At 34.6% G+C, this 19,191-nt stretch overlaps 1 protein-coding gene across 1 annotated transcript; it reads right to left on the minus strand.

Moving 5' to 3' along the window:
• Nucleotides 1–365: 365 nt before the first annotated feature.
• On the minus strand, nucleotides 366–2,813 carry LOC143582518 (uncharacterized). Its single transcript, XM_077065059.1, has 7 exons — nucleotides 2,688–2,813; nucleotides 2,514–2,609; nucleotides 2,335–2,422; nucleotides 2,150–2,234; nucleotides 758–827; nucleotides 587–673; nucleotides 366–470 (listed from the first exon to the last, which is right to left on the minus strand). The coding sequence occupies exons 1-7, from the start codon at nucleotides 2,796–2,798 to the stop codon at nucleotides 366–368; spliced, it is 642 nt and encodes a 213-aa protein (XP_076921174.1). The 5' UTR covers nucleotides 2,799–2,813.
• Between the last annotated feature and the right edge of the window lie 16,378 nt (nucleotides 2,814–19,191).

Genomic DNA, 19,191 nt, shown 5'->3' on the forward strand with positions numbered 1-19,191 from the left:
GTATCTTCATTTGGCTGTTAGGGTTCAATTTGTTCAATCCTAACAGAAGCATATTAACAGTTTGTATATATGTAATCATTCGATATTTACAGTATGTTTCTTGTTCTTGGCATTGCATTGTTTGCTGTCAGATTCAAGATTTTTATGCCTGCTGAATAGAAAAACTCTACATTTGCCTCCAATAATTTGTTTCAGTTTGACCCGAAACCATGAAACTAAATTGATCAAATACATTTCCGTGAAAAGAGTTGGCAGTATCCAAACATTAAAATACTAAGCTAGCATAATGAGAATGTTAACATAAAACTCAAGATTTGCAAACAAACCTAAATCAAAATAACCTGTTTCTGAGAGTATGTGCTGCCCTACACGGCATCATCATCATTATCATTATCATTATCATTATCATTATCATCATCAGGACCCCACCATGTAATGGGACCCAAACCACCTTCCGACACAAGTGATCCCTGCAAGAGTAAAATGATTTAACTTCTTTCAAAATTTAAAATAATTAATAGTTTTAATTTTTTCCCTCAAAGTTATGTCCATCAATACAAAGTTAAAAGAATCTTATACAACTTACAATTATCTCCATAGGTGCAAATGGTTTCAAATCTTTTTGCACTTTTGGGATTTCAGGAAACTTAACATTTTGAACCCGGAACCTAATCTGCACACAAATATAAAAATTCAACACATAACTTCGTTGTAATTAATAAAAAAGATAAATGTGAGCCTAATTAAAACTACTAACCTCATCTCGCCCGTCTATTAAATATTTCACATTAGTATGCATAGGTACCCAAAACCATTTGACTTGACCCCTGGACAGGTCAAACAAAATTAGCACACGCGTCAATCAGGGTTCAGGGTTACGTTTTACTCGAACGGATCAAACATGCAAAATAAATGTTAAAAGAAAACAGGTCATACTAGTAGAAAGTCAACCCAGCCTGTTGAAATGTATAACCCCTCCTAAAATAGTTGTTCAAGAAACAAAATTATTATTTAAATAATAAGACTATTGGAACCATTTTTGACACCGATATTGGTTGTCAAAGCTCGCGCAGAAACCGTTTTGGGCCAACCCAACTTGACAAGTACCAACATGTTTTAACATGTTACTCAATCCGTTTAGCCAGCCTACGCTTGTAAACGAACTGAACAAACCCCAATGGACCATGTTCGTGTTCGTATGTTAAACCATAGTTATCAAATGCGCTAGAGACACTCAAGACGCATAGGCCTCACCTGGGGCCTAGGCGCAAGGCACAAAAAAGCGAGGGCCTAAGGAAAAAAAAAGCGCACTTCAAAAAAAATTAAAAATATATTATGTGTATGAAAAACAATACTAATCTTCAAATAGAATAAACAAAAGCTATTGTATAACATTTAATATAATCTAATTAGTACCAAAAGTTCTAAAATAGTCAAGATTCAAATGTAAGTTGACCTCTCCTAGACCTTAGTTTCAATAGCACTCCTTGTGTTTGTTTTGCTCGGCTTTTATCTTCTCATGTTCTTGGCATAGACAATGCCGTAGCACTCACCTAGGAATTAGGAAAGCATATATTGAGCCTCGCCTGAAAAATGGGCCTAGGCGCAAGAAGTGAGGGCTTTTAATAACTACGCGTTAAACTTTAACAGAACAAGCGATCGAGCGCTAACAACGAAATGGGCATTGTTTTCTTTTTCTTGTCCGTTTATTTAGTTTGTTAATAATATAAACAAACGATTCACTAACGACCATAACTGAAGTGAGCATAGATGAACAAACACAATCGAGCAAACACCAATTAAAACTAAACATGGACAATTATTTTCGAAGCCTGAAAAACTAATAAAACTAAACTAAATTGAAGTGGATCTCAAGAATTAATTAAATATATAAACAAGCGTAAACTAACGAACATAAATGTATGATACGTGTGCTCATGTTCGTGCATTAACTAAATGAAGAAAATTTTTGTTCATGTCCGTTCATTTATTAATAAACAAGCTGCACGAACTTGCTACGAACAATTCACAAACGGTTCACTGAATATTCGGTTCATTTACAAGCCTACGCCAGCCCATTATGCCGCCTCTGGAATTAGAAAGAAAAAAGGGTTTAATTTTATCTCAAAAATTGCCACTGAAAACTCACTTGGTTTCTGAGTCGGGCTCAGAAATGGAAGGATCCGGCATAAGCAATTCCGGTATGTATATATCTTCAAAGAATCCAAGTGATACTGCAAATTAATTTAATCAATACAGTACATGTGTTAACAATTAACGTTAAAACAATAAACCATGAACCTTACTCAAAATCAGTTATATAAACAAACTTACACCGTAAACCATCAGCATTAGACTCTTTAAGTCTCGCAGATATAATTTCTCCTACGAAGGGCTTAAATATTATCAGCCTGAATTTCACCTGCCAAATTAGATCAAAATGATGTCATCGATAAACAAACTTAAACCCAAAAATAATAATAAAAATAATAATAATAAGAATAATAACATACTGTGTAAGTTGGAGCACCCTCATTGGCAAATATAAAACCACCATCAATAGATTGTATATCATATACAGATATGCATAGCCCCAAATTTGCAATTACCTGTATTATGAAGATATTTATATCATAATTAAGTTTGATGATACGAACACGCATATAATACCGAATTAAAAAACAAACCTTATCGACGAAGAGCCGCTCGAGCTCGCCTTTAATGGCTTTATCTAAAGAAATGGTTAAAAGATGAGGTTGCAGTCTAAATGTATGCTCCAATTTGGTTAATTGAAACATATTAACTTATTACACCTGAATAAATAAAAACAAACCCTAAATTAAACTAATTAACCAGTTTCAATTTCAATTAATTTAAGTATAAGCCATAACTAACCTATTTATATAATTAATAATCATCTTTCAGTGTGCAAATTTAAATGTAATGATATTATTGTTATTATTATTCAAAACAAAATAACTTACAAAGTGATGGTACTCGTTGAATTTGTCTGGAATCTGGATTAGGGTTTATGTGAATTGGGACTGTCATAGAAGTAAAATATATAATAATAAATATTATAATAGTGGTCAATTAGTCAAAATAGCTTCATTGGGCTGCATTGAATTTGGGCTTGAACTGACATAAGCTTTTAACAGTGGGCTTGGAAATTGGGCCTAGTTTAATTTGGTTTTTTGGGTTTGGACATGATATTAGTGGTCGGTAAATCGGGTTTTTTTAGGAACCGGTTCCGGGTATGATCAATAAAATTCAAGATTCGGGTCCGGGAATGTCGGGTTTTTGACCGGTTTTTCCCGAATTTATCGAGGTTTGGCCAGGCCAAGTCTGGTGTAGAGGTGGAACCGGTTCCGCCTGGTCCGGATCCAGGCACAACTTTTTAGAGGAACCGAAACTGGTCCATAACCGTGCGTCAGATACGACCGGGTTGGATCCAAAACCGGGTTTTTTCCCATCTCTAGATATTAGGTAAAGAAATTCAAGATTTTGAAAATTCCATAACCAATTCCGAATTTCGTGTTAGGTTACTTTTTCGGGTTACAATTTTGATTTTTGATTTGGTTTCAAACTAAGGGTGTGTTTGGGATTGCTTATTTAAGAGAAAAAGGACTTTTAACAAAAAGGACTTATTAACATATTAATATTTTAAAAGAAGTTTTGAAAAAAATGTTTGGATTAGCTTATGTGTTGGGAAAAGCCAAAATGACTAAAAACGACACTCTTTTTTAAAAGAAGTGTAATGTGTTTGAGGGTTAGAAGGGTGTAATAGGTAAATCAAACCCATTAAGTTAATAAGTTATAAATTCCTAACTTTTCAAACCCTTTTATTTTGCATTCTTCATAAGTTAAAATCCATAAGGCCTTATAGTTTGCCAAACACCTTATACACCTTATTAACTTTTTAAAAAGCTTATAAGTTATAAGTTGATGAAAATAAGGAATCCCAAACACACCCTAAGTGATGAACAATCTTAACGCAACACGCTATAGACGTCACCCCTTCTTAAATATAAATGTGAAAAGACGTAGATGTGAATATGTTTTTTTACTTGTACATGTAAACATCGAATTGATATGAATCGAGATAACATCAAACAGGACTAACTGAGGCCACCAAAAGGCATCTAGCAAATAAACAGAGAATGTTGAATTCTTACTACTAAGGTAGAGTCAAGTTATCGTTACAATAAATCAAAGCACACTTAATATACATCGTTTAGATAACATTTTATTTTTTTGACATGAAGGTGGGCACTGAGGTAGTCCTTGTTCTTACAGTGTGTGTTACCTTTTCTTATGTTTACTAATCGATCGTCTTAAGTTATGGTTTAGCATGCAACGACTTGAAAGCGTTGTGAATATCATTTTTAGTTTACTTTATATCATTGATTGTTATTTTTACCTTTGTCATCCACATTATATGTTTCCGCTCTCTTTTACATACTCAGATAGTGGCGGATCAATAAATTTTTTCCAAGGGTTTACTATTTATAGTTGCTCCAATTTCATAGGGTCGGACATAAAATATTTCTAGCCGATTCAACAGTTCGGGTAATGTAACATTCATCACATAATAAAAATACGACACCTATAAATCAAATTTAAGTTTCAACAATCGCACTAACAAAATCGTTAACTTTATTAAAAAAACAAATTTAATGATCATAAATTTATATGCTTCTTATATACATAGCAGCCTATTTGCATTAAAAAGACAAAGTGAAAAACGAAAAACAGAAAACAAAAAACAAAACAATATCTATGATATTCAAAGAACAAAGTGCTTGAATTAGGGGCGTGCATCAAAACAAAATAACCAAAACCGAAAAAATTGAAAACCAAACTGAAATAAAAACCGACAATTTGGTTTTAGGTTTTCGCAAAACCGATGGTTTCGGTTATGTGTACAATGAAAAACAAACAAACCGAAAAAATAAAAAGGCATAATAAGTTTAATAACCCGTTTCTAAACTCTATTACTTTGTTGTTGTCTATTGTTCTTCTTGTTAACAATAGGTGTTATCTATTATTTATTTTGTGTTACCTGTTAAACCAAAGAATAATCACTAGAGTTCGTTTTACTATGTTAAAGTCATAGTTTTCAAATGCGCTAGGCGCATTCAAGGCATAGGTCTCGCTTGGGGCCTAGGCGCAAGGCGCAAACAAAAACGAGGGTCTGAAAAAAAAACCGCACTTGAATAAAAATTAAAAATATATTATGTATATGAAAAATAATACTATTCTTCAAAATAAATAAACAAAAGTTATTATATAACATTTTATACCATCTAATTAGTATTGAAAGTTCTAAAATAGTCAAGTTCAATTGCAATTCCAAAACTTAAATAACAAAATGTATCAATGTCATGCCTTTAGCACTCCTTGCGTTTCTTTTGCTCGGGCTTTTATTTTCTCATGTTGCTGTATTAGACAAAGCCGAAGCGCTCGCCTAAGAACTAAAAGTGCATTTATTGAGCCTCGCCTGAAAAATGGGCCTGGGGCAAAAAATGAGCGTGTTTAATACATATGGTTAAACTGTTAAAGTAGGCTATGCAGTTAATGTGATAGAAAATTGAATATCGGTCAAGGGTCGATATTTGAGATATAGGTTATTGTGGTGGGATTTTGATAATTTTAATAACATGGAGAATTTATATATATAGCAATTTAACACTAACAATTCGTATACTATCATTAACAAAATAACCTTTTGCAACTTGTAAAACACTAACAATTGACAATTAAGACTTAAAACACTAATAGCAGCAAAAAGAAGAAAGACAAATGAAAGAACTAAGTAGAAAGGTATTGATATTGGGGAAATCGGTGATATATCAGTCAATATCGTCGATATTATTGGTACCGATATCCTGACCGATGCTTTGACCGATTTTTCACATTGGGACCGATAACCGATATGTCACCGATATAGCACTGATATTGACTACGTAGAAAGTAGGTATTATGTGTGTTGCATTATTTATACCCATCTATACCTTATAGGGAAAATACATGTATATAGGCTTGTAAACGAACCGAACGTCCTGTGAACTATTCATGAACCGTTCAGTGGGAAGTTCGTTTATGTTTGTTTATTTAATAAACGTAAATAAACGAACGAACACGAACAAAAATTTGTGTTCGTTTAATTAAATAAACGAACACGAACACATGCTCCATTTGTTCATTTATGTTTATGAACGTTCGTTTATTTATGATCATTTATGTTTGTTTATTTATGTTCGTTAATGTGTTAATAGAAAATAATTAAATATTATCATGATAAGTTATCTATTTAAATGTTTATATATGTTAATTTGTGTTCATTTATATTCGCTATGTTTGTTTGTGTTTCATTTACATTGTTCATATATGTTCATTTATATTCATTTATCTTTGTTCAATTCTGTTTGTTTAGATTTTAAACAACCGAACATAAACGAGCACAAGTGTTCATTTTTTTAAATAAACGAACATAAACTTAAATGTTTTCTTTTGTTTAGAGCTCATTTCCATCTCATTTTATTTTGCCACAACTCAAATCTACAAAACATTGTTATTATTCTCTCATTTTGATTATTTTTACTTTAACTTCATAAACTCAACCATCCAAGTTCAAGACCTTTTCTTTTGTTATCTTTATTCTTCTTCCGAGTATGTTAAGTTATCTTTTTCCTCACGTGTTCGAGTCGTTTAGAACTTGATTCTATATTAAAATTAATTTCACAATAGTGTGAGTTTATAAAAAACGAACTTGAATCGCTTATGCACTTATTCGGTTTGGTTTAGTTTTTTTTCGAACATCTAAAAACTGATCCTTTTCATCTTATCAACTTAATAATAATATTTTTAACAAGTTGGAAACGAACACAACATAAAAGTTGAGTTCGGGTCTGACCGAAAAACCCGCTTACACTCGTTTTGGGCCTGTTTGGGATTTTTCTTGAAACGAGCCCAACTTAGTAACATAATTAAGAAATATTATAGCACAACTTTTTTATAGATAACTAAAATTAGCCTACTTATAAACTTTGTAGTGCATGATTTGTTGTCAGCAGCTGATCGAATAGGCTAGAAGTAGTTTAGTCATTGGATTACAATGTAATATGGCTCATTCGCTAAGGATATTCAGCGAATGAGGTCCATTCATTATATAATAGACTCATTCGTTAGCCTATGAGCATATACTCTAACAATGTAGCGTATGTGGCTCATTTGTTAAGTTAGTGAGCTCATTCGTTACTACCTTGGTTTAAAAAAGCGGGCCTGAGGCGAGCCGAGGCAACCTATGGCAAGGGCATCTTTGTTTTAGGATAGTCAAGGCGAATAATGTTTAAGTGATGAGCCTGAGGCGGGAGTTTTAGGCAAAAAAAACGACCTAAGCGAAGTTGAGGCACTCGCCTTTTGTACACTAGTGGTTTTTAAGCTTCTAAATGTTGTACAGTATGCTTTTTAGGTTGTATGTATAGGTAGTTTATATATTAAGTCATAACTAATGGTTAAATATAGCTACATTATGGGTCGGGATGCTAAAAATCCATGATATATACATATAAAAAATTATATAAGTATGTTCGCCTCGTGTACAAAAAGCTCTTGCTTTTGCGCCTGGCGCTTCACGCTTCTGTTTTAAACCCCGTCGCTTTTCTTCACCTCTTGCTTTTTAAAACGAAGGTTATTACAATGTAAAGAATGAAAGCTCATTCGTTAAAGTAATGTTCATTCGCTGAGAATGTTTAGCGAATGGAGGACATTCTCTATGGGAAGCCTCATTCGATAGGTATATCTAACGAATGAGAGGCCTCATTTGTTAGATGTGTTTAACGATTGAGAGATGCATATATATAGGCCTTCCATGGCTAATGTAAGTAGAGATCCGAGTTTATTTATTCTTAATGTAACGTTACCATGTCGGATTCTCTCTAGGCCTAATGTATTCAGTATGTAATGTATTCAGTATAATGTATCAATAAAGTATTGATCAACCTTTAACGTATATCGTCTCATTTACGAATTGACGTATCCTGTTGTGACCAGATCTCGGGCTCGTGTAACGTATTTATAACTGGTATCATAGTAGACGGTTGCTCGTGATATGTCAATTCATGTTCTTCGAGTTAAGTTACCTTCAAAACGAAATTAACAAGGAATCCATGGATAATTATTGAAATTGGTTGATGATTTGTGTTCTTGGATGAAAACCGAACCTTCAGTGACAATCTGGTGGTTTAATTTAGTAATTTGAGTGCGTTTTGATGATTTCTGCCATTGATATTCATGTTAATGTTTGATCAATTTGTGGACGAATCAATGGATGTCAACTAAAATTGATAATGGATTCATCACCGTAATGTAATTTCGAACCTTCATGATGCTTCCGGATTGTTAATTTGAAGGTTTGAAGGTTAATTTATGAATTCGCCATGGATAGAGCTTGAATTTGCAGTTTCCAGCGAAGAAAACTGTTTTTCCAACGATGTAACAGTATTTTCCAATGATTTACGCTTTTTCGGGTGCTACAGTAACTGCTCCCAATGTCTCATTCGTTAAATTACTGATTTTCATTAATGAGTTTAACGAATGTGAACTCTTAACGAATGAGACCTCATTCGTTTACTGTTCTAACGAATGAGGGCGTTTAACGTATGAGACCCTATTCGCTCAATGGGTAGCGAATGAGGGTGAATTCTAACGAGTGTTGACTTTATTCGTGAATTGGTTTAACAAATAAGGATATTGTTAGCGTATGAGTTCCATTCGTTCAATTGTAACGAATGAGGACACAAATTTTTGGAAAATTTTCTTAATCAAAATTTTTCTAGGATATTTCGAATATGTGGGACATTCTTCTTGAAAATTTTACAATATTTTTTCCGGCCGACATTTCATGCGTATCTACTGACCGAGGGGGAGAACCTGATTAATTTAAAGAGAATTTTGTTGGAAATGTTTGATATTTGTTTCAAGACCTTGCCGAATTTGTCAAGAAAAGGGGGAGATAAAAATTTCAAGGATTGTATACTATTATCTACCTACGTTTGCAAGCGTTTCTTGAAAAAGTACTACAATTCGGGGAGGGGGGGTAATACATGTTTTGAAGCTACGTTTGACTGGGTTCAAGACTGCAATTGTTTTTCTATTGTTGATTGATTTGTTCGAGATGAAACCTAACTATATGGGATACGAGTTTTGTTCATTTACCTCTTTCTGAAGGACTTTGATCCAGGCAATGTTGGCTACGAGTAGTCGGCGGATTACTTCTGTTCAAGGGGAAAATTCTCGAATCGGTTGATCTTGTTGAAGAATGCAATACAAGTCTTGTCATCGGATTTAAGAATCAGATTGTTCAGGGTTGACTAATGGAGGTTGGATCTTTGTATCATATGCCCAAAACAGTAGTGCATCTAAGCGAATGGGATGTAGAAGAGCTTAGAAAGTTGATATTTTTGGAGGAACGTTATCAAGAGAGGAAAAACCGAAGAGAACGATTCTGAATAATAGGGTTGTTCATGAAGATGTGTGACGAGGTCAAATGTAAAGATATTTTTGCTTTACTAGGTGCTGATATGTAACATCCGTATTTTGAGAATAATAAATAACAGAAAGTTTTGTTATAAATTGTGTGTCGTTAGTTTGATTGTGTGTTAGTGATTAGATTATGTTGGGTTGGGCTTGGGAAAGGTTATGGGTCCTAGGGCCCATGGAACCTCTATATAAACCCCAAACTCCACTCCCTTTCTTTTCTTTCACAACACACACACTCAAGAACACACACACACATTTTCTCTCTAACACACGGATCCAAATCCGAGCTAAGGAAGAGTCTCGTGTGTAAACACCATCAAACAACAATAATCACCGCTAGATCTTCGGGTTGTCCAGATCCGAACCCAACCGAGACTAAGAGGTGAGTTTTGGCCAACAAGGTTACGTTTTATGGTTGGTCTCGGCATGCAAACTGGTAGAACTATAGATCGGGATGTAAAGATATAAGAAAAATATAAACTTGGTAAGTTATAACCTTACGAGTGCGTTATAGGACAAAGAGGTGATGTTCGAACCTCATAAAACACGGGTATACAAAGTTGGTACAACCCAAATCCCACAAAAAAAGTATAATCGGGTCCTAAGGAAGAGGCACGGAGTAAAATGGCTTTAAAATGGTAAAAATGAAGAAAAGGAAGTTTTGTTCACACATCCATGCGAATTTCTAGAAATTCGCATCACGCAAGCCATGCGAATCCAAGAATTCACATCGCACTTCCATGCGAAGTGAAACTTCTATGCGAAGCGAAATTCCCATGCGAATTGTTTTAAGTTGTTGCTAAAACGTGACCCGATCCATTTTCTGATGCATTTTTGATAAAGGACTTATTAACGAAAATAAAAATTTTCCAAGCTGACCTGGTAGCTCGACCCCAGCCAGGGGCTCTGCCCCTTAGACCCTGATAGGGGCTGCCGCCCCTAGACCCCGCTACCAGGGGCGCTGCCCCCGAACCCCCGTTAGTTGAGGGTTTCTTTAACTTAAATGTAAGAGGTAGTAGTAACAGATAATTGATACTCGTAACTTGTTACACAGTTAGCCGAGCTCAGTTAAAGAAGGGAATTACGATAAACTCAGAGAGGAATCGTCTTCAGGTGAGTTCTAGCCCCATTTCTCTTGAAATGTTTTCGGGGCTGTGTGCATACTTGTAAGACTAGTAATACATATGTGTGTATGATTAATGTGAATAATTGATGCTAGAATGAAAGAAAGTTGTAAGAACTTGTATGGGCCTAGTTTGTTAACTTAACATGATTGAAAGAGTCAAGTAAGAATGTAATGCAAGAGTTAGGGTAGCAGGCCCTTATAATATCTGGGCAAGAATAGAGTGGCCGACTCTATGATATCGGTGCAAAAGGTCGGCGGCAGACCCTTATAATATCTGTACAAGAGGTTGGGTGGCAGACCTTTATAATATCTGTGCAAGAATGTAAGAATAGTTGTATGCTATGTAAGAATAATGTGAGAATGGTGCCAAATAACATTTGTACGTAAATAATGGATGTGTAAGAATAATTCTAGAACTTACTCAGCGTAGCTGACTTTTAGTATGCACGCAGGTAAATAGATTGAAGGAGCTGGCTTGAGGATGGCGTGTGGCAGGGACTGGAAGACTGGCATCTTGGTAAGAAATGTTTTGAATTATTATGTTATGTTTTAAGACAAGTTAACTTTTGTTAAGACAAGATTCGATGTTTTGTAGTGTAATGCATGAAGTTTTAATTATTCCACGAAAGTTTTAATTAACTCTGATTTTAGAACTGTGTTTATGAGTAAATCCAACACCAAAGTAGAGTTACCAGGAACGGGGCCTTACATGATAAATAGCTGATGACTTGTTGCTGATTGTTGAAAGATTGAACCTTATCATATACTAGTTGGATGATCGGGATGATCACCTGGAGTTGCTTTCTTGAAGGGGAGATCTGATATGATAAGTAACGAGTTGTTGGTTTGCTTACAAGACTTAGAGTTTTGTCTGTCTGTACAAGCCCGAGAATCATCAGTCAAGGGGGAGTTAAAGTATGGCGACTGATGATTTGCATTTAAAGTATTCAACGTTAACGTATTCAATGTTAACATATTCAACGTTAATGTATTCAATGTTAACATATTCGAAGTTAACGTATTCAACGTTAAAGTATTCAATGTTAACGTATTCGAAGTTAATGTATTCAACGTTAAAGTATTCAATGTTAACGTATTCGACGTTAAAGTATTCGTCGTTAAACTATTCGATGTTAAAGTATTCGACAGCTACGGAAAAAGGGGGAGTTTAGTCATTGGATTACAATGTAATATGGCTCATCTCAAAGGATGTTGACTATACTATGATGTGGTGGAATACTACGGTGTAAATCCGGGGACAAGATGCAATCAACCGATGACTTGGGCAGAACTCAAAACTCTAATGTTGGATCATTTTTGTCCAAGGAATGAAATTCAAAAACTAGAACACGAACTCTGGAGTCTAGAGATGAAGGGAGCGGACCACTTGGAGTATACAAATTTTAACGAACTGGTTTGCCAGGTGCCATGTTTGATAACTCTAGAAGCTAAGCATATCGAATGCTATATTTGGGGTTTAGCACTAGAAGTAAGGAGTCTAGTTAATTTGGTTGGTCATATAACTTTTAAAAATGTTGTGTCTCAATTCAGCATGGTAACGTTTGATTTGGTGAGAAGTGGTGTGCTGAGAATGCCCGGGGAACCGTCTAGTATAAAACGAACTGAAATCAGACTAAACGTGCACACCCGATGACACAAACTTACGCCATGACCAATTCCGAGGTGAAACAAGATAGGTATAAAGAATCCTGGCCGAAATGTGACAAGTGTAATTATCATCATGTGGGTGAATGTAGATCGCCGGTGTGCCAGAAATGTGGAAGGATTGGGCATTATGCCCCTAATTTCTGAGCCGGTATGGAAATCGTAAACCGACCATCTCAAACAACCCAACCTCGTTATTCACAACCACTTAAACCTCAACCAACCCGCCAGCAGACCCCACCTGCAATGAATCGTCGTGCTTCCGTTGAATGTGGCAGCACAGAGCATTTAAGAAGAAACTACCCCAAGCTGAATCAAGGAGCAGTTATAAGACAAAATCAAGCATTAATTTCCAGTGCGCCTAGAGGACGTGCCTTCGTAATTGGGTCAAGAGAAGCACGACAAGACCCGAACGTAGTAACAGGTACATTCGTAGTCTCTGGTCAGTACGCTTCAGTATTATTTGATACGGGTGCCGATAGAAGTTTTGTTTCCACTACCTTTTTATCCCTGGAAAATATGTCATTTAGTGAACTAATAAATCCCTATGCTATAGAACTCGCTAACGGTATATCTATAACTTTTAACCAGTGGTGTATCTAGAAACTAATTTCAGGGGTAGCGTAAAAAAATTTTTAAACGTACATTAAGGAAAATTTTTTTTTACCAGTTTCGCGTTTATGGGGCCTGATTATCTTTCGCGCGTAGCGGAGGTTAGTAACGCGTTTTGCTTGTACGGGTGTCTGGTTACGCATTTGGCGCGTCCCGGGCTCGGCTTCGTGTTACAAGCGAACCGGCCCAGTTAACCCATTTGCAATGGCGGATCAAAACAAGTAGGTTTATAATGGGCGCATCAAAATAACCAAAACTTGTTTGCTTAATGATATTGAAAATTATTCAAACTTATTAACTTACTAATACAATGATTTTATTGATATCTTTCGATCAGATCAAACACATATTGTTAATGTGTAGTTTTAAAGTTTAATCAATAAAAATAAACACAATATTTAATTAAATAAGAAAATAAAAGAGTCGCACATGTTTGAACTTGAAGTTGGAATATTTAAACTTCGTTTTCTTTTCTTTGACGTTTAAAAAGGTTGATAATAAGAGGCTGTTTACTCATCTTCAAAGTTCCATAAACAAAATTTGAACCAAAAACCTAATATCAATTCCAATTTACACATAAAACTAAAGGCTAAATCCCTAATTAATTCTAATTTAAATATGACACTAAATACCTAATTAATCCCAATTAAAACATAAACCCTAAATCCCAAATTAACTCCAATTTAAACATAACCCTAAATCCCTAAATACAAGAAATCTTACCGGAAAGTAAAGACCGGAGGTGGAGTGGTCGAGTGAGGCCAGGAGTTGGCTGGTGGTGGATGGAGGTGGAGGTGGCAGCAGCCGTGGTGAACTAGTGGTGTGTGGTGAGCAGAGTTGATGTGCTAAAAGTAGTTATAAATTTATTAACTAAAATTACGCTAATATAGACACTAAGTAATAATTATAGACTCTTAACTTAACTAAAACTACTAACCGGCAAGTGAACCGGTCGACTTTAGTACAATTAAGTAAGTCCGGATATCGAACCCACGAGACTCTTTAAATTACGTAAACTAGCTAAATTAGACTCAACTACATACACGACTATTTATTTATATTATTGGGGGGTTTTACTAAAAACTAATATTTAATTAATATTAAATCAATCACTAAGACTTAAAGACGATTTAAATCTAGACTTAATTCAAATGATGACAAGCAACCACCTAGGCTAGAATCCCTAATGTATCAATTATCAAATAGTTGGAAAATGCTAAGTTATGGAACTAGGATATTAAAATAGTCACTTAAAGAAAACCCGAACAGGACCCCTGACCCTTATAAAAAAGACACCTATGGATCTCTATTAAGCTCTTAAAAACATCAGCTTAATTAGACTCGCTTACGGTCGCTAATTATTTTTTGACAAGTACCTCTAAAAGAAATCATACCTTACAGCGCGGAAATCAAAGGTAGTTTAAAGTATTCACTCGACTACATAAACAAGGCTGAAAAACAAACCTAGACGGACTCCTTACGAAGAACTAAATCTAGCAATCTTAAACAACCAAGACCTATCACATAATTTATCACCTTACAGTTATTTAGATTGGCAGCACACTTAAGTCTATTTGATTAATTAATATTGTTCCTATAGTTTTGTTGCAAATCAACCATAAACTAGTCAAAAACACATAGTAGATGACCTAACAGAATTCTATCATATGACAGACAATCACCAAGGAAACTGTGAAACAATAAAACTCGTCAAACAATCCTAGCACACATATGCATCGAATAAATAACAATAAACCTTTTACTTAATCATAAACCATAACAAAAACAAAGTCCAAACTAAAATCCAACGTCAACAAAAGTTCATCATAAACCTAGGTGGCTTAGGGGCTTAGCCAACAACCATACACAAGAACAAACCAAAATAAATAAGTTCAAATAATAAGTTCATAACAAAAACAATAAATTCAAACCGAATAATAATGATATTTGGATGAGTTGGTGTTGAACCCAAAGATCTCCGCTCAAACCAATGTGCTTTTCTCTCCTTGCGCCTGCCTCCTGGTCGAACTCCCCCAAAACTTCGTTCTTTTTCTTTTCTTTCGGCCGTAACTATTCTTGTAATAGGGTTCTCCCCTTTTTGACTTAATTCTGGTGGGCCCTCATGTATGTATAACTTTCCATCCTTGCTTCATAAATTCAACCTTGATTCAAATAATGAACCGACACGGGTCGGTTCAACTATAACCCAAGAATTATGCTTATGGTCCAATCTCAATTAATTTCATTTAATCAGATATGTAGCATACGTAATTTTAAGTTGGGGCCCACGGACAATATAATTTCCTTCCTGTAATTCAACACCAACCAAAAATATTAGTTATTTCTTTTTAGTTTCATTATATTTTTATTTTAATAATTGTTTTGGTTTGAATTAATTAACGTTATTACTAAATGGGTAAACATGGTTTGAAATTTCGTCTTATACCCATTAGTATCTCCTAGTCTTGTATTTTCTATGATTGTACTATTTTGATATCTATATTACAAATTATAAAATGGCCAATAGTATTTATTACTTAGTCGATTTACTCGTTTTAGCTCATTTTTTCTTTAAACCTTAAAAATCCACATATGAGACAGCCAAGAATAATATTCAATAAAAACCTAGCTCAAAGCACTTAAAAGTGTAAGAAATATTTATATAATAATATGTATATTTTTTACCACATCAAGAGTCTAGAGAGACAGAGAGCTGTCGGGTGTGTGCCTATGTTCACAATATCTGGTCTTTTTTTTTATTGTTAACTTTAAAAGGATTATTTGGGTTATTGGGTTTTTTGGTTTGGGTTTTATAATTTAAGTGGGCTTTTGTTGGGTTTAAGTATTTAATTGGTTGGGCTTAAAATACATAGGGGTAACGTTATCTTTTTTTCAGGGGTAACGAAACACGAAAACCGACTAAAAAATATTTTTTTACACTACCGGCGAAACGTTGAGGGGTAGCCTCATTAGCTAGGTTCACCCCTACTGTTAACCAAATAGTCTGAAACTGTCCTCTTATTCTAAACGACCAACCATTCCTTATTGACCTACTCATGGTAGAGCTAAGAAGTTTCGATGTAAGTGTCGGTATGGATTGGTTAGCTAAGTATAAAGCGGAAATCATTTGTAATGACAAGGTAGTTAAACTTCCTCTTTTGGGTGATGAAGTGATCACGGTGTAGGGAGAGAAGTCTGGTACTATATTCCCCCTCGTCTCCCATCTCAAAGTCTTAAAATGTTTACGCCAAGGGTGTATGATATATTTAGCAAATGTAACCATTAAGAACCCTGATGAAAAACATATGGAAGATATCCACATAGTACGTGAATACTCATATGTCTTTTCCGATGATTTACCCCGATTACCAACAACCCGATAAGTTGAACGCCTTGAAATAAACATCTGACACATTCAGAGCATACCTGGCACATGCTAACCTCAAGGCTTATCTTAATCCTCCAATTTAATTATAATAAAAAATGGTACACGCATAATGTAACATCCGTATTTTGAGAATTAATAAATAACGAAAAGTTTTATTCTTATCAGTGTGTCGTTAGTTTGGTTGTGTGCGTGTTTGTATTTGAATAAGATTGGAATGGAGGTGGATGGTGGGGCCCATGGCTCCCTATATAAGGCCATTTCCCATCCTTTCACCATTTCTTTACACAACACACACACTAGAAAACATACACTTTCTCTCTAGCAATTTGGATTCGGATCCAAGCAAAAGAAAGGAAGAATCTTGGGTGTAAACACCATAAAATAACAAGAAACACCACCAAGCTCCACGGATCTGTCCAGATCCGAACCCGAAACCAACAAAAGGTGAGTTTTGGTTTTAAAGGTTAAGTTTTAGGTCAGATTCGACATACAAACCGATAGAAGGATAGATCGGGGTATATGATGGAAGAAAAACATGAACTTGATAAGTTATAACCCCACAAGAATGTTATATGGTAAAAATGTGATGTTCGGGCCTTATAAAACGCAAGTATACAAAGTTGGTACAACCCAAAACCCTTAAAAATGGTAAAATCGGGTCCTAAGGAAGAGTCACGAAGTAAAAAAGCCATTAAATGGTAAAAACGAAGAAAAAGAAGAATTTCATGCGAAGCGAAACAGTTTCGTGCGAAGCGAAACACTTTCATGCGAAGTGAAAAAGCATGCGAAGCGAAATTTCATGCATGCGAAGCAAAATTCTTCCATGCGAAATTTTATAAAATTCATTTTATGATGCATTTTGTTAAAGGACTGTTATTGAAAATAAAATTTTTCAATAGGGTTCTCCCCTTTTTGACTATTCTTGTAATAAGGTTCTCCCCTATTACAATTCCATCACCATGAGGTATTCATTCACAATTCCCATATTACATCAATCATTTAGTACTTCTTCTCTCTAAAAGATTAGTACTTATTCTCACGCCGGAGGGTGGTTACGGGAAGACCCCCTCCCATCTTGTCATTCCCGTAACGAGGCTCACGGTGATTTGTTTTGTAGGCATGAATACGGATTTAGCTTGATTATTGGCTCATATTGACCTTGATTCATTCCTTAACCCCTACCTGGTGGAAATATTGATCCGACCTTAATACGGTTGTGGATTCGTGTTTCTTCAAAATGGTATATTTTTATGCTTTTGCAACTTAAAATGAAAGTTGACTTTGATATTTGGTTTATAAATGGAGAACTCACTAATCTTTGTGTTGATGCATTTTTAAACGTGTTTTCAGGTAACCAAGATGGAAGCTTCGTGAAGGAATGTGGGAAAAACGGGTGTCATGTTCGAACCCAAAAATGTTGGACAAAAATGTATTTTAATAAATGGGTATTTGAAAACTCATATATGAAAATTTTATATTATAAATAAATGTCTAACTTGTATAAATTTTGTGTTTGAATATCATTGGCTAAACAACATTTGTCACCGCTCAAATTAGCATAATTAAGACTTACGCTGTTTAAATTAAAGATTTTTGGTTTTGTTTAAAACGCTTAAAAATTTAAGATTCTTTTAAATGACAACTCACGCATTCTATAATTCTACTCCTAAATCACACATTAACAACCATAAGATAGCGCAACACCCCTTAAAAATACAAAATCTTATATATAACTTCTTAGCCAAACACTCCCTTAATACTGCTAGATACATAGGCCAAAGGCCCTTAGTAAAAGAGAGAGAAAAAATAGGCTTACATATTCGATGTCAATCTCTTATAGTATTGTAACGTCTTTGATACGTACAACAAAGCTAATCCCTAATACAAGACACACATGAGAGGAGTTCATCATTACTTAGTGTAACGGTTTAACAAATAATTAAAGACTATCATATCTTATGCATAACTTTTAAGAGCATCCTCACCCATAAATCAATTCAAACATCCACCTCATCGTCTCATCATATTCTAAACTTTTCACCAAAAAACCCCACTTTTCCTCCACCCATAAACAATCTAAACCTCATTAAAATATAATATATATGTATATATATATATTTGTGTGTGTGTGTGCATATATATAGAGGAGATTTCAAATGAGAACCCCTTTGAGTTTTAAGAACTTGAAAGAACTCAGTGTAACGATTTTTTTTTCAAAATTTTTTACACATACATAATATGTGTAGGTTACATACACGTAAAAAAATTACATAATTATTTACGCACCGAGTTGACTTTTTACACATGTGTAACGGACATAAAAGTTAGTGTAATCAGTTACATCTTTATTCTCTCTCCTACTTTGACTTTTTTGCCAGATTTAATCTCAACCACATATTTCAATCTATTTAATTAAATGTGTGGCCTAAAATTGAGTTCATAAGTTCTTAAAACTCAACATGGTTCTCAAAATATATATATATATATATATATATATATATCTCTCTATATATATATATATGATTTGTGTGTAGTGGTTGTGGTGGGGCCACTACAAACCCACCTTCCAAACGTTTGAGAATGTAAACGAAACCTAACACAAACGTTTGTCTTCACCCGACTCCTTTCGTTTCATGTCTCAACAAAAACCAATATTTCCCTAATGGTGAAGATGCTCTAAAAAGTTAGAGCATTCCCGGTCCATTCTCCATCTCTATAATTACACTAAAAACACTACATTTTTTTCTCTCATTTTCAATTAAATAATATATTTTTATACTTTTATCATTATCTTTTCTCTCTCCTTCACTCACAACCACTTTAAAAAACATTATAAAATTATAGAGGTGAACAATGT

The sequence above is a fragment of the Bidens hawaiensis genome, unplaced genomic scaffold, assembly GCF_021521415.1.
Source record: "Bidens hawaiensis isolate Kalapana, Puna unplaced genomic scaffold, B.hawaiensis_p1.1 tig00031772_1, whole genome shotgun sequence".
Taxonomy (NCBI): domain Eukaryota; kingdom Viridiplantae; phylum Streptophyta; class Magnoliopsida; order Asterales; family Asteraceae; genus Bidens; species Bidens hawaiensis.